The sequence below is a fragment of the Bos indicus x Bos taurus genome, chromosome 17 (assembly GCF_003369695.1).
Source record: "Bos indicus x Bos taurus breed Angus x Brahman F1 hybrid chromosome 17, Bos_hybrid_MaternalHap_v2.0, whole genome shotgun sequence".
Classification (NCBI taxonomy): Eukaryota; Metazoa; Chordata; class Mammalia; order Artiodactyla; family Bovidae; genus Bos; species Bos indicus x Bos taurus.
Genome location: NC_040092.1, coordinates 8,476,675 through 8,503,924, shown reverse-complemented (window position 1 = coordinate 8,503,924; position 27,250 = coordinate 8,476,675). Strand labels below are relative to the sequence as shown.

Genomic DNA, 27,250 nt, shown 5'->3' with positions numbered 1-27,250 from the left:
ACCATCCTCCTTTGCATCTGGTCAATCCCTCCCTTCTAGGGCGGGGTGCCTTCTCACCCCACCCTCCATCCCTGTGGTAATACTGTGGTGTGGCCTTTCTCAACTTGAGCCTCCTCCCAACTACTCCCCCACGAGTTCCCATGTGGTTCTAGGTGTTTTTCACGGTCAGGAACCTGAGAGTGACCTCAGGCCCTGCAGGCCCCTGTCTCTCACTCTCCACCAGGCTTGATTAACGTCCCCGAAGCTGTCACAAACAAGGGGCTGTGGGCTGTCACGTGGCCTTGAGTAACCACACTCTCGCTTCCTTCTTTTACACACGGCCGCTGGGGGTTGGTGCGATCCGAGACCACGGCAGGGGTGCCACAGCTGTGCTCGGCAGCACAGGCTGAGTCCTTGTCGCTAAAGCAGAGGAACCACTTCTCCTGGGCCCACGAGGTGGCTGTCCCATGGTCTGCTGAGCACGGTAAGTGCCAGCTTGCAAAACCACGGGGAGTGGCTGGGTGGTAGAGTCCCCAAGGGCCAGCAGGCCTGCCTGACAGACAAGGGCAGGCTGGCGGCCAGCCCCAGGCAGGACCTGAGGTGCAGCCCCTGGAACGAGCATCTCAACACTCTGGGCACTCGGGATTGAGGTGTGCCTGGAGTTCAGAGCTTTATTCTGCTGTCTCTTCTGGGTCCTAACCCCCTCAACTTTCATCTGTCCCTTCCCACGAGTTTTGCCAGCAGCTGCCGGCTTGGGGGTTACTGTGAATTCTTTTTTTTAATGGAGAAATCAGGAATGTTTCCCTAAAAATCATCCTACCCCTTCACGTGTGGGAAACCAAGGCCCAGAGAAGAGATTTGCTCAGGCTGTGGATCCATTTAAAATTGCATTTTTCAAACCTGTGTTCTTTACATTTTTATAGGACTGAGGAAGGGATGCGTGTGCACAGCAAATTATTAAAATATTAGAATTCAGAAACTACCGCCAGCAAAAGAGAAAGTCAGAATAATGATGAGAATATTCCTGTTTTGTGTCCGGAGTGCTTTAGGGGCATATAAGGGCATGGTGGGGGGCTGGTGGCTCAAGCAGTGTCCCTCTATACACACACATACACAGAGACAAGGAAAGTATCAGGGCCGGTAGGCTCTGGTTGCCTGGAATTCTTTTTTTCTTGGAATGTGGCTCCCCTTGCCTCAGGCAGGCCACACCCTGCACGGTAGACGTCTTCCTCACCCGGCTTGGCTGGGCCAGCAGACCCGGCAGACTGAAACTGAACAGAATGGGCTGGGCTGCAGGGTGAGCACCACCTGGGAACCTCAGCCTTCAGAGGAGTCAGGGAGTCATCAGAGAACTCTGTGCCCCCTTTTAACAGATGAAGAAACCAAGGCTTAGAGGGGTGAAGCAGCTGCCCCACGGCGGTACAGCTGGGAGGTGGGCAGGCTTGCATTTGTGGTGGCTCCATCTGGTCACCGGACCCTCATGGAGCCCACAGAGATCCCAAGTTTTGGTCTCCCGGTCTCCTTTTGCTGAGCCGGAGCAGGCAGAGGGTGGGGGTGGCCTGTGGCTAGAAGGAAATAGGATTGTTACTGGTTGTGCTGCTCACTGCAGGACAGGACGTAAGCATCGAGAGACAATGTGTTGGTATAAGGAAGAGCAACTTTATCCAGAAAGCCAGTTGACTGAGGAGATGGCCCACTAGGGTCCCAAAGAACCATCTTACTTGAGTTAGGATCCAGGCTGCTTTTATACTAAAAGGGAGGGGTGGGGTGGCTGGTTGCTGCAAACTTCTTGGAGTTGGAATCCTTAGTTCTTGCAGCTGTCCACAGTAGTTCTGGTCACGGTGTTCCTATAAACCTCTACCAAGACAATTGTTATTTTTTGTTCGGCAACTTTTTAATCTCTATATGAATGGAAAACTGTTATACCTTTAAAGGTCAAGTCTGGGAGGCAGAGCCTTGAGAAACAAAACAGTATGTGTATTTCTGGCTATAGGTGACACTTTTTTTTTTTTTTCTTTACAAAAGTGCAGAGCCAGAAGGCCTAACCAGAGGCAACAGAATACAAAGGTTAGAGCTAAAGGAGTAGATCTAACGTGGAGCCAGGTCTGTTCTTCTCTGTTAGGGCTCCCTACTGTCCGTGTCCATCCCACAATGTTGGCAGCGGTGGGGGTGGCGAGGGTGGGGTCAGTGATCATCCTGGCTACTTCTTGCTGAACAAGGGCGAGGAAGGGGTGATGGGGGAATGGAATTTATCAACTTGAAACTGGCAGTATTCCCAAGTCCTAGGTTGAGCATAAGCCGTTTGCATTCTGAGGACACTGCCCCGCCTTTTTGCAGTTCTGTCACACTTAAGACAAGAAGTCTTGCCAGGTGGCTCAGCCGGCCAATGCAGAAGCTGAAGGAGACGTGGGTTTGATTTCTCGGTTGGGAAGATCCCTTGGAGGAGGAAATGGCAACCTACTCCAATTCTCTCACCTGGAGAATCCCATGGACAGAGGAACCTGGCAGGTTACAGTCCATAGGGCCACAAAGAGTTGGACACCACTGAGTGAGCACGTATGCACACTTAGACGAGCACTTGAACACACACACGTGTGTGTATATGTATATAATTCCACTTTACCTGTATATAAACTCTAGCACTTGAGGGCACCGAGGCTGCTCTGCCATGTGCTATCTTTGTATATTTCCCCTGTTAGCCCCACTTGGACAGAGCTTGATTAAAGCATTTCCTTTCCAGCAAGTACCAGTGAAATGAGAGAGTGAAGTCCTCATTACTTATATGGTAGGGGCTGACTTGAAACAGCAACTTAAGATCTAATGGATTGCAACACCGAGTCTGTCGACCTATTGGCTACAGGTTCTCTTGGTCAGGCGGACACCAGGAATCCAATATTTCAAAAGAGCTTAATTTAAGCTTGCTTCTGGGAACCACTCTAATCCTTTGCAGGACAACTGGCAAGGCCTTATCCCCAGGTACATGAGTAGTTTCCAATCAATATGATACTTGGCTGATATTTGTAGATAAAAGCAAGCACATTGTCACTGATGTTAGGCAATACAGATTGGGCGATAATTTGCCTTTCTTGGGATGCCATTGGCCCATACTTCTGGTCTTACCTTTCTGTAGACCTCAGGGAGATCATCTAAGTTTTGTCCATTTTTCTGAGTTTTCTAGGAGAGCCCTCTGTAGGTTTCAAAGCAGGTTTCGGTGGGACTCTGATATCTAGTGGTCCCATCGGAAAACGTCACTTGAGCATTTAGTTTACAGAGATGATCTTGGCCTAGGATGAGGATAGGGAATTCAGGCATGTACAGGAAACTATATTTTAATATCAGATTTCCTAGGTGGCATTCCAGTGGTTGTGAAAATGATCACCTCTGTACTTCCCCTGACAGCCCACTGACTGGCGTAGACTGGGAGGTTCTCTGTGCTAACTGAGGGTTTCAGTTCAGTTCAGTTGCTCAATCGTGTCCAACTCTCTGCGACCCCATGGACTGCAGCACGCCAGGCCTCCCTGTCCATCACCACCTCCCGGGTTTACTCAAACTCACATCCATTGAGTCGGTGATGCCATCCAACCATCTTACCCTCTGTCGTCCCCTTCTCCTCCCGCCTTCAGTCTTTCCCAGCATCAGGTCTTTTCAACGACTAAACTGAGGGTCTAGTATGGAGTTTGTTCCCTCGTGTCTACCAGAAAATCAACCAGTTTGCTACTCATTGTCAGTTTTACCCAGGGCTCCTGTGGGGATGTTTGAATTGAGTGTCGTACATCCAGAGGAACCCCAGGCCTCTTCATTCATCATCTGAACATTCTCCCCTCTCTACCGTCTGATAGGCCCCACTCCTGTCCTTTACTATCCATTTCTAGCCCTCTTTTAGAAACTTTTTTTTATTGAAGTATAGTTGGTTTACAATGTTGCGTTGTTTTCAAGTATATAATACAGTGATTCAGTTATACATATATTTGTCTATATCCTTTTTCAGATTCTTCTCCCGTTTAGGTGATTACAAAATACTCAGGGTAGCTCTCTGTACCATACGGTAGGTTCTTGTTGTTTATTTTATATATAGCAGTATATAAGAATGTTAATTGCATATTCTTATTCCTTCCCAACCCCCTTTCCCTTTAGTAACCATAGATTTGTTTTCTATTTCTGTAGGTCTATTTCTGTTTTATAAAAAGCTGATTTTGTATCTTTTTTTTGAGATTCCACAAATAAATGATATATTTTTCTTTCTCTATATAGCTTATTTCACTCGGTATGATAATCTCTAGCTTCATGCATATTGTTACAACTGGCATTATTTTGTTCTTTTTTAATGGCTGAGTAGTATCCCATTGTGTATGTGTGTATGTAATACACATGTACACACCATATCTTTTTTTTTAAGTAATTTATTTTTTATTGAAGGATAATTGCTTTACAGAATTTTGCTGTTTTCTGTCAAACCTCAGCATGAGTCAGCCATAGGTATACATATATCCCCTCCCTTTTGAAACTCCCTCCCATCTCCCTCCCCGTCCCACCCTTCTAGGTTGATACAGAGCTCCTGTTTGAGTTTCCTGAGCCAGACAGCAAATTCCCGTTGGCTATTAATTTTACGTATGGTAATGAGAGTCCCTTGGACTGCAAGGAGGTCCAACCAGTCCCTTCTAAAGATCAGTCCTGGGTGTTCTTTGGAAGGACTGATGCTAAAGCTGAAACTCCAATACTTTGGCCACTTCATGCGAAGAGTTGACTCATTGGAAAAGACTCTGATGCTGGGAGGGATTGGGGGCAGGAGGAGAAGGGGACGACAGAGGATGAGATGGCTGGATGGCATCACTGACTCCACGCACATGAGTTTGGGTGAACTCCGGGTGTTGGTGACGGACAGGGAGGCCTGGCGTGCTGCAGTTCATGGGGTCGCAAAGAGTCGGACACGACTGAGCGACTGAACTGAACTGAACTGAACTAAGTTTCCATGTTACTCTTTCCATACATCTCACCCTCTCTTCCCCTCTCCCCATGTTCATAAGTCTATTCTCTATATCTCTCCACTGTTGCCCTGTAAATAAATTCTTCAGTACCATTTTTCTAGATTCCATATATATGTGTTAAAATACGGTATTTATCTTTCTCTTTCAGACTCACCTCACTCTGTATAATAGGTTCTAGGTTCATCCACCTCATTAAAACTGACTCAAATGCATTCCTTTTTATGTGTGTATGTATATATACACATATACACACCACATCTTCTTTATCCATTCATTTGTCAGTGAACATTCAGCTTGCTTCCATGTCTTTAGCCCTCTTTTCCTTTAATTTCAGGCGCTCTCTTCTCCCCAGTGTCCTTTCTCTTTACAGTAAGTCCACTGTTTCGTGTGTAGTGCTAGCTTACCTTTCTTAGAGCCTCCTGTCTTCCAGGAATCCAACACAGCCGTTAGAAAAATAGCATTTCACCTTGGGCTTCTTTTGTCTGTGTCTGTTCTCTACTGTTGAATACCTCAAAAGCAATGTCTACCAACTGAGAAGGATTCATTCTAAAGGCACTGTCTAATTTTTACAACTTTCTCCTGATATCTGGGGCACTCTGCCCCATAAAGTTTGCATTTGCCTTTTTAGTGTTTTCAGGGCCCTCAGGATCTGCATCTTTATAGAGTCTGATGAATTCTTCCACCAAATTTAGAGAGGTCTTCACTTGATTTGTGCTGAATTTCTTGAACTTTTTCAAACTCTTGTTTTGGGACCCCTTTTTGAAGCCCTGCCAAGATGCACTTACAGTAGTGCTCTAATAAGGGCATTGGGAATTCCTGGGGGTTCAGTGGTTAGGACTCAGCGTTTCACTTCTGTGGCTCCGGGTTTGATCTCTGGTTGGGGAACTAAGATCCGCATGCTGTGCGGCATGGCCAAAAACAAGCAAAAACGGACATGGCTCCCCCACAAAGGCTCCCAGTTTGGTTCAGCTGTGGGTGCTGCCAAGTGGGCTTTGGGTGTACCATTTGAGTCCATTAGGTGGAGCTGGTATGCTTCTTCCCTAGCCTGATCAGTGACCATTTCTCCTTTCATCTCCTATGAAGATCATATTGAGAAGACTGTGTATGTCTGTTCAGGTAGGGTGGTTAATGGGTAGCAAAACAATTCTGTCCTTTGGAAAGAATCCTCCCTATAAGGAGGGTTGTCCAATTAAATAAATCCAAGGTTGAGAAGGGTCTGTGCATCCATAGGAACCCAGCCAGCTGGCCTTTTTCATTTATGCCCTCTATGGGGCAATTGCCCTGCTCTGGGAGTGGCTCCCGGTCCAAATTGGGTGCCATGTTGGGTCTTGGAGAGTGACACCAGACCAGGTTCCAGTGCCCAGGAAGATAACTGATCCCTTTAAGGAGAGGGAACCAGTCCAACTACTTCCCGAGCCCCAGTGTTGGGACGTAGGGCTGGAGCAAGAAGAATGGGAGGCAGTGGGAGGAGTGGATATGTTGGCATAGTGGCTGGAGTGGCTGGGACAGCCAGCTCCGCCAGAGGAGCACTTCGGGTCTGGAGCAACATGGCTTCAATCTCCTTCCTTTCCTTTTCTTCCTGTGTGACAGGTTTTCCCTTGGGCTTCTTTTCAAGCCTTTGAAAAGCCTGTATAAAGCAACAACTGTAGGACTTTTCTCATCCTGATGTAATTGTTTGCACAGAGGGGATTTTATCATTCTTCCCCACTTCTTCAAAGAATGGCTCTAATTTCACAATTGTAATTTAGAGAGTCATTCAAAGGCCAAGGTTTCTCAGATCCTAATAGGTACAGTGGCCCCCACATCATTACAGTAAAATGTCCTCTTCCTCTTAGTCATGGGTTCATATCTGTAATCCACAGAAGGCAATGGCACCCCACTCCAGTACTTTTGCCTGGAAAATCCCATGGACGGAGGAGCCTGGTGGGCTGCAGTCCATGGGGTCGCTACTTTTCACTTTCATGCATTGGAGAAGGAAATGGCAACCCACTCCAGTGTTCTTGCCTAGAGAATCCCAGGGATGGGGGAGCCTCATGGGCTGTCGTCCATGGGGTCGCACAGAGTCAGACACGACTGAAGCGACTTAGCAGCAGCAGCAGCATAACTGTAATCAGACCACTCACTTACCCAAAATGCACCCCCAGAAGACTATTTTTGGGGATATTTGAAACATCCCCCGTCTTTTAAAGGCAGACAGGATGGAGTCAGGCTTGTTCTTCTGTTACAGGATGGCTGGTGTGTGTGTGTGTCCGTGTGTCGGTCCGTCTGTCTGTCTACAGATAGCCTCTGAAAATTGTCAGTTCTTAAGCTAAAACCAAGTGTAGGTCTCAGTGAATTCATTTGTGGAAGGACCTCACCTCCTCTGTTACCAGACCAGCAAATTTGGGTACGACAGTTGAGACTTGAATTTTTTTTCTTTTCTTTTCCATTTTTTTTATCCACACTGGAGGGGCATATGGGATCTTAGTTCCCCAACCAAGATTGAACCCATGCTGCTTGCATTGGGTTGGAGTCTTCACCACTAAAACCACTGGGGAAGTTCCAAGAGTTGGGTTTTTTTGGACGATGAGAGGAAGGCAAAAAAAAAAAATCTTAGATGTCACTATGGTTTGTGTGTCTGTAAAGGTCCACATAACATTCACCAGGTATGAAAAAAAAATGAAAGTGTTAGTCGCTCAGTCGCTTCGGACTTTCTGTGACCCACCCCATGGATTGTAGCCAGCCAAGCTCCTCTGTCCACGAAATTCTCCAGGGGATCTTCCTAACCCAGGGATCGAATCTGGGTCTCCTGCACTGCAGGCAGATTCTTTACTGTCTGAGCCGCCAGGGAAGCCCTGCTACCCACTCCAGTATTCTCACCCGGAGAATCCCATGGATGGAGGAGCCTGATGGGCTGCAGTCCACGGGGTTGCAGAGAGTCTTACACAGCTGAAGCAACTGAGCACATGTGCGTAATGTCTGGAAAGGCTCCTTGATGGCTCTGGGGTAATTGATAAGAAAAGGTTGGGAAGTACAGGATGACGCACGTGAGGCCGAAAGTCTGCAAATGGCATACTCTGGGCAGCTGAGAGCCTGTTGCCAGGTCCCAGTTTTGTGTCCACTCCTGAAACACGTCTTTAATGAGCCCCCAGGATGCCAGGCCCGTGGGGACTGGGCATCCACTGGAGACTTGAGATCTGAAGGAGGTGGCCGGCCACGCTGCCTGCACTCCAAGGGATCAATATCACAGCACCTACCCAGCACCTGTCTGTCTGCTAAGCCCGGGGCATGTAGCATGAGTCATAAGAGTTTCTGGTTCCTATTTAGCATTTATGGACTGATGGGAATGAATGTTTTGAAAGTAAACAAGCATTTTTTTAAAAACGTTTAAATAACCTGACTAATCATGCCTGGGTGATCTGGGAGGGCTTCTTGGAGGAAGCATCATTTATTCTGGCTCCAGAGAACGTCCAGGCCTGGTTCACAGGTGGTACGGAGCTGTGCCTATGAGGTGGGCTCTGGAGCAAGACCACCCAGGTTCAAATTCCTGCTCCTTCTCTTACTGGCCATGTGGTTCTAAGCACCAAGTGAGCCTCAGTTTCCCCATATTTCACATGGGGTTAATATGAGGAGGTTGTGAGGACTGAGTGAGTTGATAATTCATGCATAGCTCTTAGAACAGTGCACAGGGCGTTGTCTATACTAAATACATGTGATTCACAAACCACAGGAGACTGAGGCTGTGTATGGTACCCAGGCTTCTGGGGCTTCTGGCCCTGGCTCTTTCTGACTAACAAGGTCAGAAGTGTGTCACAGCTATCCCAGGGTTGCAGATTTTTCAGGGATAGGACCTTCTGTACAGAACGACAATGACAGCAGCTTGCCTTTAGTGAGCGCCTGCTAAGTTGCTTCAGTCGTGTCCGACTCTGTGCGACCCCATAGACGGCAGCCCACCAGGCTCCCCCATCCCTGGGATCCTCCAGGCAAGAACACTGGAGTGGGTTACCATTTCCTTCTCCAATGCATGAAAGTGAAAAGTGAACATGAAGTCGCTCAGTCGTGTCCAACTCTTCGCAAACCCATGGACTGCAGCCTACCAGGCTCCTCCATTCATGGGATTTAGTGAGCGCCTACCAGGTACTAAATGTTCAACCTGGACCAGCTCACTTCAACCTGTAACAATCCCACAAAGCATACATAGGCGCTACTGGAATCTTGTATTCCAGATAAGGAACTCACGGCTCAGAGAGGTGGGTTCAGTTGCCCAAGGTCACACAGCTTGTATGTGACAGAGGTGGGACTGGATCTGGTTTGATACTGGATTTGATCCTGAGCGGGGCCAGGGCCTGTCTGTTACCAAAACTGGGGTCCGCTCTCTTGTGTGCAGTCAAGCCAATCTACTGACACCATGTTGTGGGGGAGGAAAAGGCAGTGTTTACTGCAGGGTAGCAGACAAGGGGTCTAGGACAGCTAGGGCTCAAAAAGCCGGAACTCCCCTATGAGGCTTTGCAAAGCACTTTTATTTTTTTAAAGATCTTTTTTGATGTGGACCATGTTTAAAGTCTTTATTGAATTTGTTACAGTGTATGCTTCTGTTTTCTATTTTCTTATTTTTTTTTGGCTGCAAGGCATATGGGATCTTAGCTCTCCAAGGATCCGAACCCACAGCCTCTGCTTTGAAAGGAAAAGTCTTAACCACTGGACCACCCGGGAAGTCCTGCAAAGCATTTTTCAAGGCCAGATGAGGGAAGGAGGAGAGTTGCACAGTTCTGACTGGTTGATGGTTGGGTAACAGGGCAGCATCACAGAGGTTAACATCATCAAGCCTCGGGTGCCAGGTCTGGGGGCTACGTGTTCATCCACCTGGTGGGAGAAGGGCTATCTAGCATCTGTAAAACAACTCAGGAAATGTGCATCAGGTACTGTTATCTAGGTACTTCAGGGAAGAGCTAAAGCAGAGAATATGCGGGGGAGAGGGGGGGTGCAGTGTCTGTCCTAAGAAGGCCCCACAGGGTCCTCCTTGGTCACACGTCCAGTCCAGCAGAACTCAGACCTGAGCTGGGATCTTGGGAGTGGGGGGACGCCTGGGCCTCCACTGGATCCCCTCTCTTGAGGCTGTTCAACCCACACCCTGAGATGCTCCATCCTTTGGATCCTCAGATTTCAAGCTTTTGAATGCTGGGATTCAGGATTCCAGCTGGGAGGTCCCAAATGTCTTGAGTCCCATGAGTGTCTTTCCTGAGTGGTCCAGGGCAGCCGTGCAGAGCTTGGGGCTCGGGTGGGTGTGGGGGTGGCCCCTGGCAGCTCTCTAGTCTACACTGCCTGAGAGCGGCTCAGGCAGAAGTACCCCAGTTCAGGGTGGAAGGAAACGGGCAGTGTCTGATCACCTCTGTCGGGCAAGCGATGAGATAAATAGGATGTGGCATCTCTCTGCCCCTCTCTGTGCCCCACCCACCCCTCTCCGGTGGTAAGCAACTATTTTCCTGCCATCAGAGGAGAGAAGAGGCAAAAGGTGGGGGCTGAAGGAAATGGCTTCACTACCCTCAGCCTCGCTTCCCTAATCTGTGTAACAGGAACCAGAGCGGCCCGCGCCAGGTGGGTAGGCGAACGGGTCCCCCACATGATGAGTTGGTGAAACGATCCATCCACAGTGGGGGTTTATGCCATCTTGTTTCGTTAGGGTACACGTGTCCTAGCAAAGATGAAAGTCATTATCCTACCTGCCACAGATGCTGCTTGCACTCTGCTCCTCTCCTTGTTACCTGCGAGGCTCTTTGCAGTCACAGAGCCTCTGGGAACCGTGCGGGTTTCAGTCATATGGGTGAGGCCTGCCCAGCTGCAGCCTGGCTCCAGGGTGCTGTATCCCCGGTAACCTTCCTCTTGAAGCCCACAGTATGGCAGGTCCCAGGGTCCTGGTTGCCTGAGACTGATGGGGACGAGGGATGGTCAGTGCTAACACTGGGAACATTTGGGACGAGCTGGTCGGCTTAGGCCCAGGCAGGGAGATACTGGCTTTTCCCAGGGCTCCCTGTTGCATCCCGAACAGGCAGGGAAGTCTCTGCTCTCACATAGGTCTTTGCAGCTTCCCTAATGTAGAGAGGTAGGGAGGTCGCCACCTCCGTACCCTCCCGGAGTCAAGAGGCCCGCCCCCCGTCTCCTCTGTTCCTCTGTCCATAGCCCCCTGCTGGATGCCAGCATCAAGGGACCTTCCTGCAGCATCTCATTCTGTTCTCATCTTTGAGACAATACCACCCATCTTACAGATGAGGAAACCGAGGCTCAGACTTGGTAAAGCGATCTGCTCAGGTTATACAGCAGCTCAGTGGTCTCTCTTCCACCCCAGGCTGCCTCCGTGTGAAGGGATGGGTGCAGGGGGACAGCCCACCTTGGGGACCACAACCTGGCCCCTTCCACAGTACCCTCCCAATCTCCCTGACTCACCCAGGTACCTCCCTGACCCGGGAGCCGGTGGGTTGGGTCTTCTGTTTTTGTTCTCCCTTTCTGCTTCCAGGAAGTGGCTAAGCGCTCTGCCTTCCAGGAACCGAGAACTGCCCAAGTGGGGGTAGTGGGGGTAGTGCCCAAGCTCATAGTTACGAAATATGTCCTAAACATGGCTTCCTCTTAAAGTCCCCTGCCGTCAGGAAAGTGGGGCCAAGATTAGGCCATATACTCTTTCCCGAGGTGCAAAAAACGTCTGCCTCCCAAAGGCAAATTCAGAGGCAAAGAATGTGTGTGTGTGCACACGTGTATGACACATTTATTAAGCACGAGCTGCAAGCTGGCACTTTTGAATTCATTATGTCATTGCATTCTCCCCAAAACCCTATGAGATGGGTGGCGTTTGTTGTTCCCATTTTACAGATGATGAAACTGAGGCTCAGAAAGGCAAAGATCTGAGTCAGGGTGATTTCACTTGTAAGGGACAGAGCTGAGACTTGACCATCCTTTTGTTGGACCTGAAAATCTGTGCTCTCAACCTTGTGCCCTGCATAGTACCCAGTACAGAGAGCACCAACCTTTCTGGGTGTTACAGCCTTCAAGGTCCTCCTGATTCCTTCTTTGCCCTCCCTCTCCTAACTGGGTTCCAAGGCTTTGCACCTTCTGCTCTCTCAGCTAGGTTAGGTCTCTCCACAAAGCCTTCCTGAGTTCTCGCTAGCTTTGAATCTGGTCTCCGCGACTTGGCAGCTGTGTGTCTTTGGGCAAGTCGCTCTACCTCTCTGAGCTTCACCCTCCTCAGTAAAATGAGGATATCTGTGAAAGCCAGATGTGTCTGGTGCAAATATCATTGTTTAGTTTAAGAAATTATTTTAAGGTAAGATCAGACTGGTATTTTAGAAACCATCATAATTTTAACTAACATGTGAGAGGTTGAATTGAGTCTAGAAGCAGAGGGTCTATGAGTGAGTTACAGATATTCAACAAATGATGAACAACTGTTCTCTGCTCTGAATTACGTGAAGTACAAGGAAAGGTATTGAATAAATGAGAAAATGCTTTGAAAAAGTAGATATATGTATCAACAAATGTATACTGGAATCACTTTGCCGTGCACCTGAAACTAACCCAACATTGTAAAATCAATTGTACTCCAACTGAAAAAAAACAAGGAAAAGTTTTGGAAATTATCCAGGCTCTGCTCCACTCTGGCATGAGCTGGTCGGCTTAGTCCCAGGAAGGGAGATATTGGCTTTTCCCAGTGCTCCCTGTTGCATCCCGAACAGGCAGGGAGGTCTCTGCTCTCACACAGGTCTTTGCAGCTTCCCTAACGTGGGGAGGTAGGGAGGTCGCCACTTCCGTACCCTCCTGAGTCAGAGGCACCCCTCATCTCCTCTGCTCCTCTGTCCATAGCCCCCTGCTGGATGCCAGCATCAGGGTCCTTCCTGCAGCATTTCACTCCATTCTCATCTTTGAGGCAATACTGCCCATCTTACAGATAAGGAAACTGAGGCTCAGACTTGGTGAAGCAATCTGCTCAGTTTACACAGCAGCTCAGTGTTCCCTCCTTTGCCCTGGGCTGCCTCTGTGTGCTGGGGTGGGTTGGGGGGAAAGCCCACCTTGGGGACCACAACCTGGCCCCTTCCACAGTACCTTGGATTGCATATTGCGGAAGGGTACTGTGTCAGGGAATCGAGGAATCTCAGCCCAAAACACAGCTGTTGGTCACCACAGGATTCTCAGCTGCAAGATTTTGAATCCCACAAACACCAGCCACTGCCAGGGGGAGAATAAGGGGAGAGAGAGAAACCCAGGAGGCATGAGTGTTCACAAGGCCAAGAAGAAAGACCAATCTGATGGCCAAAGGGAGAGGCACTGCCCTTTCTGGCTCCCTGGTCGGGAGGCTGAGGGGTAATACAAAGACAGACAGTCACTTCTGCTACCCACAGGCAAACGAGACGACTGTCAGCTCCCTGAGGACAGGCTGTTCACAACAGATTTGAGTCGTTCTCTTGGCCCCAGATAGAGCAGTTGATGGCTCTGGGCCCTCGAGGACTTACAGGATAGATTTACTGAAAGAACCGAAGTAGCTGCTATTTGCAGGAGCTGGAGATAGGAGCAAAATGCTAAGGGCTTTGTAGGTATCATCTCATTTTATCCTCACAGTAGTCTACAGGTAGGTGCTATCATCCCCATCATATAAGCGAGGACCTAGTCAAAGGGAACTGGATCAAGCCAACACATGGAGAAAGGATGAGAAGACTGAGAATCTGAGGGACAGGCCAGGGTTGTGTGAGATGGGAGCCAAGATAAGGGAAACTGGAACAGAGGGATGCAGAGAGAGGAGTCAGCATCACACTCCAAGAGGCCTCAGAGGGCCAAACGAGCATCTTTATCCTGTAGTCCCGTGGTCACCAAACTCTTGCTCATGAACCCCATCGGTGGACAAGATAGGTACATTGATATATTTACAAATTGTGTACAGGTACCACTGTGCTCATGAGACATTGTAAATGTGTACACAAATAGAAGTTAAGTGACACAGAAGTTCATATAAGTAGAAGATCTAATGTAATCTTTCCACACCCCAGTAGACTGTCTTCCCACACTGCACTGGGTCTTCGCTGCTGCACATGGACTTTCTCTAGTTTTGATAAAACTAGTCTCTAGTTTGGACTTTCTCTAGTTTTCTGCGGGAGGGGCTGCTCTCCAGGTGCGATGTGCAGGCTTCTCGTTGTGGCAGCTTCTTCTGTCGCATAGCACAGGCTCTACGGCACGCAGGCTTCTGCAGATGTGGAGTGTGGGCTCCGCAGCAGTTGCTCAGGGGCTCTGCAGCACAGCTTCAGTAGATGTGGTGCACGGGCTTAGCTGCCCAGTGGCACGTGGAATCTTCCCAGACCAGGGATTGAACCTGTGTCTCCTGCACTGGCAGGCAAATTCTTAACCACTGGACCACCAGGGAGGTCTGAGGCAAATATTAATACATTTCTGTGCACTGGGTCAAGGGAGTTGAGGAGTGCCCCCAGATGGATTCACTGATCCTGGTAAGTAGTAACAGCTGCTATTTGTGGAGGGGCTTCTGTGCACCAGGCATGTGAGGGGTGCTGAGGATGCTCCAGACCAGATGTGTTACCATGTGGATGTCCAGGGTCGCGGTCAAGGGTGCTTGGTGGGCCCAGGGGTGCAGCTATCCTGACTCCCTGTTGTCCATGTCCCCCCTCCAGGTGCCATGTTTCTGCAACTCCTGCTGCTTCTGGCCCTGCTGGGCCCTGGCAGCAGCCACCAGCTGGGGGAGACCAGCACGAATGAAACTGTGAAGGCCCCAGGCCCCCTATACCCAGGTGAGGAGACAGACCCAGAAGACGATGAAGACTATGACTATATAGGACAAACGGACCCTCCAGAGATGCTTGACAATATCACTGAGGTCCCCAAGTTTCTGCCTATGGTGACAACGCTGGGGCAGAGAGAGTCTGCAGGGCCTATGATTCCTGAGTCATTCATTCTGGAGGTGTCCACAAGGGACTCTGCTGTCCTGAGTGCCACAGGGGCAACCACCAAAAAACTGAGTCCAAAACTGGTCACACCGGTCCCGCTGACCAAAGAACTGGTTACTGAAATCCCTCCCAAAGTGAAGGATCCATCCACAGAGCTGGCTGCAGCCACAGAGGCCCTGTCCACAGACCCCGTGACCACAGAGGCCCTGTCCACGGAACCCAGGCTTACAGAAGCCCTGTCCACAGAACCCGTGGCCACAGAGGTCCTGTCCACGGAACCCAGGCTTACAGAAGCCCTGTCCACAGAACCCGCAGCCACAGAGGCCCTGTCCACGGAACCCAGGCTTACAGAGGCCCTGTCCACAGAACCCAGGCTTACAGAAGCCCTGTCCACAGAACCCGCAGCCACAGAGTCCCTGTCCACAGAACCCAAAATCACAGAGACTCTGCCCACGGAACCGGCCACCACAGAAGCCCCTTTCAGGGAGCCCACTACCATACCAGCCCTGCCCACAGATCCAACCACTGTGGAGGCCCTGCCCACGAGAACTGCTACCACAAGGGGCCTAACCACAGCCCTTCCTGTGGCCTCTTATACTCCCAAGGGCACCACTGTCGCAGCTGGCAACTTGTCTGATGACTTCACTGGGAACAAACATCATAGCCTTTTTCCCTGGAGCTCTGTGGCCCCACTCCCCGCAGACGGCCTGCCAGACCCGGGCCCCGTGAAGCAGTGTTTGCTGGCCATCCTCATCCTGGCCCTGCTGGCCACCATCTTCCTCGTGTGCACTGTGGTGCTGGCCATCCGCCTCTCCCGCAAGAACCACCTGTACCCCGTGCGCGATTACTCCCCCAGCGAGATGGTCTGCATCTCATCTCTGCTGCCCGAGCGGGGCGAGGGGCCTGCGCCCGTGCCCAACGGGGACCTGCCCAAGGCCAGGGAACAGGGCCGGAAGGCGGGGCCGAGGGAGGGCCGTGAAGGGGATGACCTCACCCTGCACAGCTTCCTCCCTTAGTTCCCGAGCTGCTGAGCCAAGGCCCATGCCGAGGCTCTAAGCCCTGGGTCAGGCTGCCTTGGATCCCCCTGGAGACGGGAATCTTCAGGGCGGGGACCCGGGCTGCCACACACAAGACTGAGAGCAGCCAGGCTCCAGGCACCGAAGCAGGCCTGGCAAACAGAACCTCCGGTAGAGGCTGCAGACGACCCCCCAGCTCCCTGCCCAGCCCCCGTGTGTCCTGGGCTCCCTCTAACGCCTCCGTTCCCTGGCCACTGGAGTCTCATCCTCACGCACCCAGGAGGACTCAGAGTTCATCCCTGCTGCCATGCCCGCTACCGTTTCCTTCTACGGTCACTGCACAGGAAGGGGGTACTCTGAACTGGATTCCTTAGTTCACTTTCTATCACCCCCCGCTCCTCATTTGGGCTATCTCTCAGGGAACCCACGGTGAGTTGTGGGGGCTGAGTAGGTTCCTTAGGGGACTCTGTGGACCTACAAGCTATTGTCTAGTGCCAGCCTAATCCCATCCTGCCCTCCCTCGCCTCCCCCCCCCGGGGCCTTGATTGAGGTGCTCGCAGAGGTCTCCCGGCACCCAGCTCAGGGCCCAGGACGACACACACACACACACACACACACACACACACACACACACGTCGCTCAGTCATGTCCGACTCTCTGCGACCCCATGACGGTCAGTAAATGTTTGGTGGTGAACAAGTGATGGCTGAGTGAATGCTTCAGGCTGCTTCCTTCAGGTGGAGAGTGGGTCCTTTTGCTGTTCCCCCAGCCCCAGGGCCCTTAGGAAGCCCCCTGCACAGGCTATTAAGGTTACTTCAGGGGGCACCTTGGTGTATCCTTGGGCGCTGCGGGAGGGGTTCAGGCTGTCGAGGGGCAGAGAATGCTGGCCCCAGGAACCACTTTGTCCAGTGCCACCCGTGACATAGTTCAAGCCTGCAGAATTTGGTCCCCCCGCACCCCAAATCTCTGCCAGATACCCCCTCTAAACATCAATGCCATGCACCCCAGAAGCCCACCCTGACCTCTCTCTTCTGCATGAGGCTCATCTCCCCTTAACACCCAGTGGCCCCCTCCTCACAGGGGGAGCCTGGCTACACCCCACAAGGCCTTCCTACAACTGACTGGTTGTCTTACAGAGTTTGAAGAAATGAAGTGAGTCACTTCAGTCATGTCCGACTCTTTGCGACCCCCTGGACTGTAGCCTGCCAGGCTCCTCTGTCCATGGGATTCTCCAGGCAAGGATACTGGAGTGGGCTGCCATTTCCTTCTCCAGCATAGAGAGTCTGGGGCCCAGTAAACTTTTTCTTAAAGGGCAAGATCATAAATATCTTAGGTTTGGCAGCTCACGTGGTCTCTGTCGCATCTTCTCAACTCTGGCATCCGGCATAAAGGCCGCGATTGACTCTGAGTCATGGATGAAGGGGTTTAGCTGAATTCTGTTGAAACTTTAAGGCAGCAGGCTGGGTCAGGCTCTGTAAGTTAGCTTGTCCCTGACTTCAGTGTAGGGTGACCAGATGTCCTGAGACTTTCCTGGTTTCAGCACTGAAAGTCCTATATCAATGGGATATAAGGTTTCTGGCTCCAGCAGATTAGGACAGCAAGTGGCCCTGTTTAAGCACTGAAACCCACGTGGACCCCGAGGGTCAGATCAGGAAGACAAAGGCTTAGAGAGGAGAAGGGTGTGGTTTACTTCCTGACATGGCTGAGCCAGGGTTTCAGACTTTTGATCTTTGCTTCCTAATGCCTTTTAGTCATTTCTGTACACGGGGAAGGAAACACACACACACACACACACACACACACACACACACTTCTACCTTCTAGAACATTCATCTCAGGGGACTTTTTCTCTTCTAGAAAAATGCCTCCAAGGGCCTCTTTGGGAATTCAGGACCCCCTCCACTCCGTGGCATAACCTGCAGAGAAAGAATTCAAAGAAAAGGTCTAATTGGGGCAGGGGAAGTGGGGGTTGTTGGCTGCAACTCAGAGAAAGGGATGGGGGGAAAGGGAGGAGGAACACGAAAAGCAACAGGGCCATAGGGGACAGAGTCAGGATAAGCGGAGAACTGCCTGGTTCTGTCCTCCCCTGCCCCCTTGCCCTTGAACCTCTACAACAGCTGTGATACACAGGAAGGTGTGTTCAAGGTGCTCTGGTGGGGGCGCTGGGTGCAGCTGCGTATCCGCCATGGGCGGGGACAGCCAACCCTGGAGAAGGTGGGGTCCTAAGACAGCAACAGGATTTCACTTCCCCTTTATCAGGGATCAGAAAACTCAGCTGGTGGATTCCACATCACTGGGGTGGGGCCCCAGAGGCTGGAGGACTTGGGGGACATTTGAGCAGTTCCTCTGGGACTTTGCTACCCCGTCCGTCTGGGCAGAGAGCAGGTCTCCGGGCTCCCCTAAGGGCCCCGGGGAGCACCCCTGCTCCCGCACGTTGGTTTTCCGTCTCTACCGGAAGAGGAGCGTTTCTCGGCAGCCCTCCCTTCAAGGTGCAGGATTCGTCAGCAGCGGAGATGGCGAATGCGTGAAGATGCCACCAGGGGGCGCCCACCACCAGCTAGTGGAGCCAAGGGCAGCCTGGCGCTTCGCTTGGTCCGGTCAGGATGGAGCCAGATCAGAGCTCCAAACCCAGTGGGGTGCTGGTATATATTTATCAACTGGCTTCTCAGGTGGATTGGTGCCCAAAGCACGATTTGAAGTGCTTGCCAATTTCTTTGCTGTAAATACTCCCATGGCTGATTTTGAGCCAGCCATTTATACAGTAGATCATACAAAAAATGTAAATAATGCCAATGGCGTAGATGTAGGATGTAGTAAGATCATGCGGAAGCGATGAGTTTTAAGTATTGAAGACCTTGGTTTTTAACATAATGTAACTTAATTTTATGTAACAACTGGTTCAAATAATTCTGAAAATTTGACAACTGGATCTGAGCCTGATACAGGCTGGCTCCTGCATCCTAGTGTGCCCTTCCACTTGTCTGGACCTCCCTTGCCCTTGAACATCACCCCAGGAATTGCCCCATCCATCCACTGAACACGAATATCTGCTATGTCTCCATGGATCCCCTTATACAGCCTATGAAGGAACTAGGAGTCTCCCCATTTTACAGAAGAGGAAACTGAGGCTCAGAGAAGTGCAGTCACATGTCCCAGATCATACATAAGGATCTGAGATTGGAATCTAGGCTTGAATCAGAAAGACACATTCTTACCACTAAGTCATGAGGTCCTTGAGATCATAGCGGGGTTCTGGGGGAATCCCGTGCCCCAAACTCCCACTCCTGCTGACCTGTCCTGGCGTCTGGAAGTCCCCTCAGCCACCCTTTGTGGCTCCCAGTTGCTGAGAGAAGGCGCTGGGACTTGTTAGTTGCTCAGTCATGTCCAGTTCTTTGCAACCCCATGGACTGCAGCCTGCCAGGCTCTCCTCTGTCCCTGGGATTCTCCAGGCAAGAATACTGGAGTGGGTAGCCAATCCCTTCCCCAGGGGCTCTTCCTGACCCAGGAATCGAACCTGGGTCTCCTTCATTCAGGCAGAGTCTTTACTGTCTGAGCCACTAGGGAAGCCCCGGGATGACGAAGTTGAACCCAGCTTGCAGAGAGCAGGCACAGAGCAGACCCGGGATTCAAGACTGAGAGAGGGGGCTGCACCAAGGCACGGGCGTTTCCTGGGCACTCAGTCTATGCCCAGCCCCACGGCAAATGCTTTATCTGCCTGATCGCATTCAGGTCTCACAACAACCCGTGAGGTGAGGACAATTATTATCCCACATCTCTGCTAGAGAAACTGAGGTTCAGAAAGCTGTGACTTCAGCAAGTTGCACTGCTGAGAAACCAGACTCCGCTGACTTCAGCTCTGGCAGTAGGGAAGGAAGGAGGGTAGACAGGAAATGGGGGACAGGGGGTGGCATGCTGAATTTACTCTTGTCCCTTTGGAGGGGGGTTGCTGCCAGCCCTGCGGGTGCTTCATCTGGCTGTCAATCTGGACAAAGGCTCCCCAAACCTTCCTCCATACCCCACCCCTGCCTGCCACCCAACCAAGTCTTACCTGATGCCTAAGCACGAGATATGTCCTCCATAAACCATTTTCAGATACAGAAAAATGACTGGAAGTACACCAAATCGTTAAGAGAGATTAGCCACCAAGCGTGGGATTATAAGTGAATTTTATTTGGTTCTTTTGACTTTCCTGTGTTTTCCTAATATTTTTCAATGGGCAGAACAAAATCATAAGTGTTTAGGAAGTCTGGGGGTCCCAGGTCTCCCCAGCTAGTGAGTAAAACCATCCACTCTTTAGCTATGAATGCCCACACAGGAAGGCTCTGAGCTGGTGGTCCTGACCCGGGGGCAACTTTGCCCCCCCAGGGGACATCTGGCAATGTCTGGAGATAAGCTGGTTGTCATGACTTGGGGGAGCATTGCTGGCATCTAGTAGGTGGTCAGGGACCCCGACAAACATCCCACAGTGCACAGGCCAGTCCCCCGAGGCAAAGAAGGGTCTGGTCCAAATGTCAGTGGTCCTGAGGTGGAGAAATTCTGCTCTCCCCACTTGGCAGTGAGGGCCCTTGGAGTTCCCCTTCTCAAAAGTGTTTGGAAACCCGAACTGTGTGGCCATGAGCTTGATTGCTGTGTCTCCTCTTGGTGGCTGGAAGCCTGTAGCCATAATTGCTCAGGCTTTTGCCCCCTGGGGTCCCACGGGGCCAGTGCCCCATGCCCAAGCCTGGCACAGTAAGGATGCTGCTGCTGAACCTGGCAGGGCGGCAGCCTTGGAGCTGATTTTCCGAGGAAAGGAGCCGAAAGGAACGGGCCCAGGGCAGGAGACAGGAGCACCAAAGGGGCGAAGATGCAGTCCCTTTCCCGGGCACGTGAACCCTGCCAGGGGCGAAGCACGGTCCCCTCCGGTCCCGGCACTGCTTCCGGGCTGCCCCTCCCTTGGGGCAGTCCTTCCGAGAGACGGATCGTTCTCCCTTGTGTCTGGCCTCTGGACCCCTCCGGTCTTCAGGGGATTTCCCCCAGAGCTTCAGTGGCCCCCTCAGCAAATCACTGGCTATAAATGAATCTGTAGGACGGTAGGGTGCCTTAATCCCACCAGCAGCCGAAGCTTCTGGAAGCCAACCCCTGCCTGTTTGGACCCCCGTCTCACCCACTGGCAGACGTGTTGGCTGGATGAGGGCAGGAAAGCTGTCATCTCTCACTGTCACTTGGCTCCGGCCCCAAGAGCCTGCTGGTTCTTTCTTCCTCGCACTCTCCTGCCCCGGGTCCTTTGCACCTGCTGCCCCTCTGCCTAGTGCTCTCTGGCCAGAGGTCTGCGGGACCAGCATCTTCTCATCCTTTGTGTCTCAGCGTGAATGTCGCCTCTTCAGAGGGGCCTTCTCTGCGGCCCTGCCCCCACTTTTGTTTAGGACAACCCCCTGCTCCCCTTCAGGGTGGTGGTGGTGGAGCTCATGCTGTCGTGTTCGACTGTTCGTGACCCCGTGGACTGCAGCCCACCAGGGTGCTCTGTCCATGGGATTCTTCAGGCAAGAATACTGGAGTGGGTAGCCATGCCCTTCTCCAGGGGATCTTCCTGACCCAGGGACTGAGTTGCATCTCTCACGTCCCCGGCATTGGCGGGCGGGGGTCTTTACCGTTAGCGCCACCTGGGAAGCCAGATGACCATGTGGATGTACGGATTTTTGCTGTGCAAGGGCGGGGCCTCTGTCCCTCACATTCACTCTCTCTATGACTGCACAGTGCCTGGCAGTCCGCAGGGGTTCAGAAGACATGGACCGCATTGACAAATGGGCAAGGGAGTTTGGCAAGGGGGTGAAGATGCAGAGACAGCTGTGGGACTGGCAAAAATCTAAGCACCAGAAGCAGAAATCAAAAGAGCCTTAGCTTTAAGGCTTAGGGTCAGGCCTGGGTTTCAATCCCTGCTCTGCTGCTTATTTCTGGATGTCGGGCAAGGCTAACCTCTGGGAGCCTCAGCTTCCATACCTGTGAAATGGGGAGAAAAGCCCTTGCTATTCATACAGCTGTGACATGGCTGGCACACTTCAGGTGACCAACTAGGGCCCACGTTAGAGAGGCAGTCCCTGGCTATGGGAGCAGGCGTAGACCCTCTGAGGGGCACCGTGGGGCCTCCACATCCCCCCATGCCTGGAAGTCCAGCCCCCCTGTGGTTTGGGGAGCAAGCCCCCGCCCTGCTAAGCACGCCGTCTTTTGGCCTAAAATTAGCTCACAAATTCCATGGCTGCCTGGTCGGTGCTTCCAACCGACAATTCAAACCAGATGTTTCCAGCTGTTGGGGCCCTTCCTCCCCTGGCCAGCGCCTGCATGTGCCCTGGGGAGGTCGGACTCTACCCGGGGGAGATGGATCGGAGCATGCACTCGGGGGCCCTGGCAGGATCAGGAGCCAGCCTGGGCCTGTGGGCTCACCCCTCTAAGGATGGGGGCCGCCTTGCCAGCTGACCTGCCAGCGAGTGGGGGCTGGGGTGGGTGACTGCTCTGCCTTTTTCCGTTCAGGAGCCTTGTGGAGCGCCTGCTGTATGCCAAGCCTCTGTTTTCGCTGCTGTCCAGATGCTGTGAGAAGGAGTCTCAGTCCGAGGCGCCACTTGCGTTGCTGTTGTTATTATTAGCATATGTATTTAGTGCCAGGTGGCGCTACTGGTAACCCTCCTGCCAGTGCAGGAAATTTGAGAGACGCAGGTTCGATCCCTGAGTTGGGAAGATCCCCTGGAGGAGGATAGGGCAACCCATTCCAATATTCTTCCCCGGAGAATGCCATGGGCCGAGGAGCCTAGCGGGCTACAGTCCATAGGGTCGCACAGAGTTGGACACGACCGAAGTGACTTAGCACACACATACACACCAAGCCTGTAAGGGCTTCCCTGGTGGCTCAGTGGTAAAGAGTCCTTCCCCCTCCAAAGCAGGAGATCCAGGCTCAATCCTACAGTTGGGAAGACGTCCTGGAGGAGGAAATGGCAACCTGCTCCAGCATTCTTGCCTGGAAAATCCCATAGACAGACGAGCCTGGTGGGCTACAGTCCATGGAGCCACAAAGGAGTTGGACGTGACTTAGCGACTAAACAACAACCGTAACAGATAACCAGGGCTCGTTACATTCGCACAATAACCCAGGGAAATGTTCCTATTGCTCCCATTTTACAGATGAGGGGACTAAGGGCCAGAGTGGCGGAGGAACTTAGCCCAAGGTCGCTCGGCTCTGAAGCAGCAGAACCCAGAGGCCCTGAAGGGTAGGTGGTCTCAGCTCACCCTGGCTGAGTTTCCCTCCTTGCTGTCACCCCCACGGGGCCCTTTCCCTCCTGGTGGATGGATCTGGGGGTTGTGGAAGACCCTCTCCGTGAGGCTGTCCCTGGGCTCGGGTGCAGAAGGTGGCTCACAGCAGCTGCCAGGAGAGGAGGTTCATTAGGAGACCCCGGAGCCAAGTGTCGGGTCCCAGCTGAGTCAGAAGCCGGTGGCTGGGGGAGGGGCTGTGGGGATCTGCGTGGGCTTCACAGGGGCCTTCCATGGAGCCCCTTCCCCATCGTCAGCTAGATCCCCTAGCTAAATGCTGCAATGAAAACTCCTGCATGCTGCAAGGAAGACTGAAGATCCTGGGTGCCTCAACCCAGACCCAGTGCAGCCAAAAAAAAGAAAAGATTCTCTATGATATCTCTTGCAAGCCTCTCACTGACTGAAGATAAATTGAAAAAAAAAAAAAACAAAACACCCAGCACCTGCTACCTCAGGACCTTTGCAAGCGTTCTTGCCTCTGCCTGGACCACTCTTCCTCTGATCATCTCCCTGACTCACTCCGCCACGTCCTTCAGGTCTTTGCTTGAACATCACCGTTCCCCTGCTTTGTCTTCCTCAGTACTCCTTATCACCATCTATCATTCTGTATGTAATTACTAAGCTATCTTCTTTTTTGGCTGTGCTGGGCAGCATGTGGGATCTTAGTTTCCTGACCAGCATTGGAACCTCTGCCTCGCCGCCCCCGAAATGGAAGTGCAAGTGTCTTAACCACTGGACCACCAGAGAAGTCCCAGCGTTATCTTTTCATGTATTTATTTGGCTGTTCTTAGTTGCGGCACTCAGGTTCTTCATTGCGATCTTTCCCTGAGGCGCGGAGACTCTTGAGGGCATGTCGGATCATAGTTCCCCATCAGGGATCGGACCTGCGTCCCCTGTGTTGCAAGGTGGATTCTCAACCACTGGACCACCAGGGAAGAAGTCCCAGAGTTATCTTTTGAACGGCCTTCTGCTCCCACCAGAAGGCAAGCTCCCTGAGGACAGAGACTTTTCGTCTGTATTGCTCTCTGCTGTAGCCCCAGCGGTGGGAAGTGTCCGACACATTGCATGTGCACAATAAGGACTGATAGAGAGAGAACAAGAAGAAAGAAATGGAAGGGAAGGATAGGGAAGAGGAAAGGAAGGAGAAGGAAGGAGGAAGGAAGGAGAAGATGAAAGAAGGGAGAGAGAGGGAAAATAGGACAGATGGTCTTAGTGTAAAGGGAGGGGTCGCAGAGCAGGAGACACACAGGATGATGTACTGTTTGGGTGACTTCAGGGCCCCGAAGTCCAGCTCCGGGCCTTCCCCACTCTGCCCCTCTGCTCAAAGATGGGCAGCACCCCTCTCCCTCCACCCCGCCCCTCGATTTCCAACAGTGCTGCCAAGGCGGTTCAGGACCACCATCTCAATTCCTCTTCCTGATGGAGGGTGGGGCGGGGCAGCAGGGGGCTCTTGCAGAACGGCCTGCCGGAGGGCACCTTGCTGAGGGCACCCCGTGGGCAGCTGGCACAGCGGGAGAGCCAGGCCAGGTCTGTGCATCTACACCCCTACCCTCTGACACTTGGGCTCCCACGTGGGCTGCACGGAGCTGCTGCTTGCACCAAGCTTGGGGAATGTAAATGTTTACAAGGCTGTGTGTGGCTGGACAGGTCACCAGGGACACAGGAAGCCAGAGATCCTACTGGCTCTGGTGCCCCCACCCCACCAAAAAAAAATAATAATAACAAGAGGGAGGCAGGGCTCTTAATTTTTAAAGACAACTTTGAGTCATAACCTACGTAAAGCATAACCATCTGAAGTGTGAGGCTTGATTTTCCCATACACACGTGCCCCCATAACCGCCACCCAGACATTGTCCGGCTCCAGCCCCAGAAATTTCTTTGTGTCTCCTTCCAGTCAATACCCGCCTCCAAGGGTAACTGCCTTCTTCTTCTTCTTCTTTTTTTAAAATGTATCTTTATTTATTCAGCTGCACCACGTCTTAGTTTCAGCACGTGGGATCTAGTTCCCTGACCAGGGATCGAACTCTGGCCCCCGGCACTGTGAGCGTGAAGCCTGAGCCACTGCACCACCAGGGAAGTTCTGGGTATCCGCTCTTCCGACTTCTGTCTCCACAGCCTGGTTTAGACTTTGTTCTAGAACTTGTAAATGGAATCACCCAGTCTGTGTTCTGTGGAGTCCCTTTCTTTTGCTCCGTGTGTCTATGAGATTCATCTAAACCGTCTGCCTCCCATCTCATCCTCCCCCTGCGGGGCAGTGTCACTGCACGGACCACAGTCTATGCGTCCGTCGTCCTGTTGGTGGACATCTGGGTACTTGCCACGTTTGGTGTTTTTTCGGCTCTTATGGATAAACCGACTTTCTTGTCTGCATGTGGACGTGTGTTGTCATTTCTCTTGGGGAAATACCCAGAGAAGAGCTTGCTGGGTCATTGAGAAGCATATCTTTAACTTGATAAAACCTACCAGACTGTTTTCCAAAGTGGCTACGGTATTTTTCTCCCTACTGTGGTGGTGGGTTGTTTGCTGGAGTGGGAAATTCACTTAGAATCACACAGCAAAAAGAGTTCAGAGGAAACTCGGCTGACTCCTCCTGGTGTGGGAAGGGAAACTGAGGCTTGGCTCACACAGCAGTGCACGTGGGAGGGGCAGAGCTGGGAGTGAAGAAGACAGGTCTCTCGGTTTCTGAGCTTGAGTGACTCCTGGGCGAGAACCAATTCAGCACCTGCTCTGGTTTCCCTATAAGATGCTTGGTGCCAAGCCCTTTTCCACTGCAGAGCCTTTGAACCTGCTGTTGGCTTTCTTGGCCCTGGAAGCTGTTCCTCCTGCTCCTGGAGTGCCTGGTTGCTCTTATCTGCACATGTCAGTGCTTACACCTCTTCCAGGAAGCCAGCCCTGACCACAATCACTAGAATAGATGACCGGACACCTGCCCCCGACCCTTTCCAAGCTACTTCCTGTCTCCTCGGCCTTTTTAGGGTGTCTTCTTGAACTGCCAGTTGACTTGCTTCTTAACCGGTTACCCTGAGAGGAGCTCCTTGAGGCAGAGCAATATTATGTCAGTGAATCCCCTCTCTGGGCCTCAGTTTCCCCGTCTGGAACACGGGCAGGTTGGGCGAGAGTCATTCAGCCGGTGGAGGGCATTTACTGAGCACCTACTGTGTTCCAGGCACTGGTGCCAGGGATATGGTGACAGAAGAAGCCCTTATTCTGGAGCCGAGAAGCTGACAGTCTAGAGACACATAGAAACAAGTCCTTACAGGGCACCAGGGGTGCAGGAACACAGAAGGAGCTGCTCATCTCCCTCCCCAGACGCTGGGGTTCAGGGAGGGCTTCCCGGAGGTGGTGATAACAGAGATGCAAGGCCAGGGGGGCGCATGGAGGGCAGTGCTTCAGGTGGAGGGAACAGCCAGAGGCAAGTCGCTTCAGCATCTGTCTCATTCACAGTTCTCTCCAGGCCCTGGGCAGCTCCTGGCTCACAGAGACACTCGGTAAAGAGCTGTGGAATGAGTGAACGTCTCTCGTTTACAGATGGGGGAGCTGAGGCATGGGGAGGTTTCACAGCACACCTGGGCCCTGGCCACTCTACCTCCTTGGAGCCCCCGACTAGGGGCCACTCCATGGGTGTCCACCCGCAGGCCAGGCCCGTGCTGTGATGGGGCCGCAGCCCAGGTCTCTCCAGCTACATGAAAATCTTGCGATATTTTTGCCCAGAAGGCAGGCCCCTGTGGCTTCGGGGGCTGTGTAATTAGAAGCGGCTCTGAGCCCGCGAGAGGCTGGAGCTGGGGGCTGCGGTGGGCCAAGCAGCTTGCCCAGGCTCAACCGGGGAGCACTCTGGCAGAGACTCAAGCCTGGGTGAGGCTTTCCCTCCTCCTCCTCCTCCCTGCCTCCTCAGTCCTGGTTGTTCAGCCGGGCGGGGGTGGGGGTGGTCACAGCTGCTAATTGCAGGCTAGGCACAGGGTGGGGGCTCTGAATTGCTTCCAGGCTGGGCAGAGGACCCGTTGCTCTGTTTCTGAAATTGTGGGTTGTGAGTGAGCGGCCTGGCCCCCTCCAAGCCACAGGCCTGCCCGCCCCCACCCTTGGAGCC

At 52.2% G+C, this 27,250-nt stretch overlaps 1 protein-coding gene across 1 annotated transcript; it reads left to right on the top strand.

Annotated features, from left to right (window-relative positions):
* The first annotated feature begins 314 nt into the window (after positions 1–314).
* Positions 315–16,594, top strand: SELPLG (selectin P ligand). Its single transcript, XM_027566490.1, has 2 exons — positions 315–463; positions 14,603–16,594. Exon 2 carries the CDS (start codon positions 14,608–14,610, stop codon positions 15,889–15,891), a length of 1,284 nt encoding a protein of 427 aa, XP_027422291.1. The 5' UTR covers positions 315–463; positions 14,603–14,607; the 3' UTR covers positions 15,892–16,594.
* Positions 16,595–27,250: the final 10,656 nt, after the last annotated feature.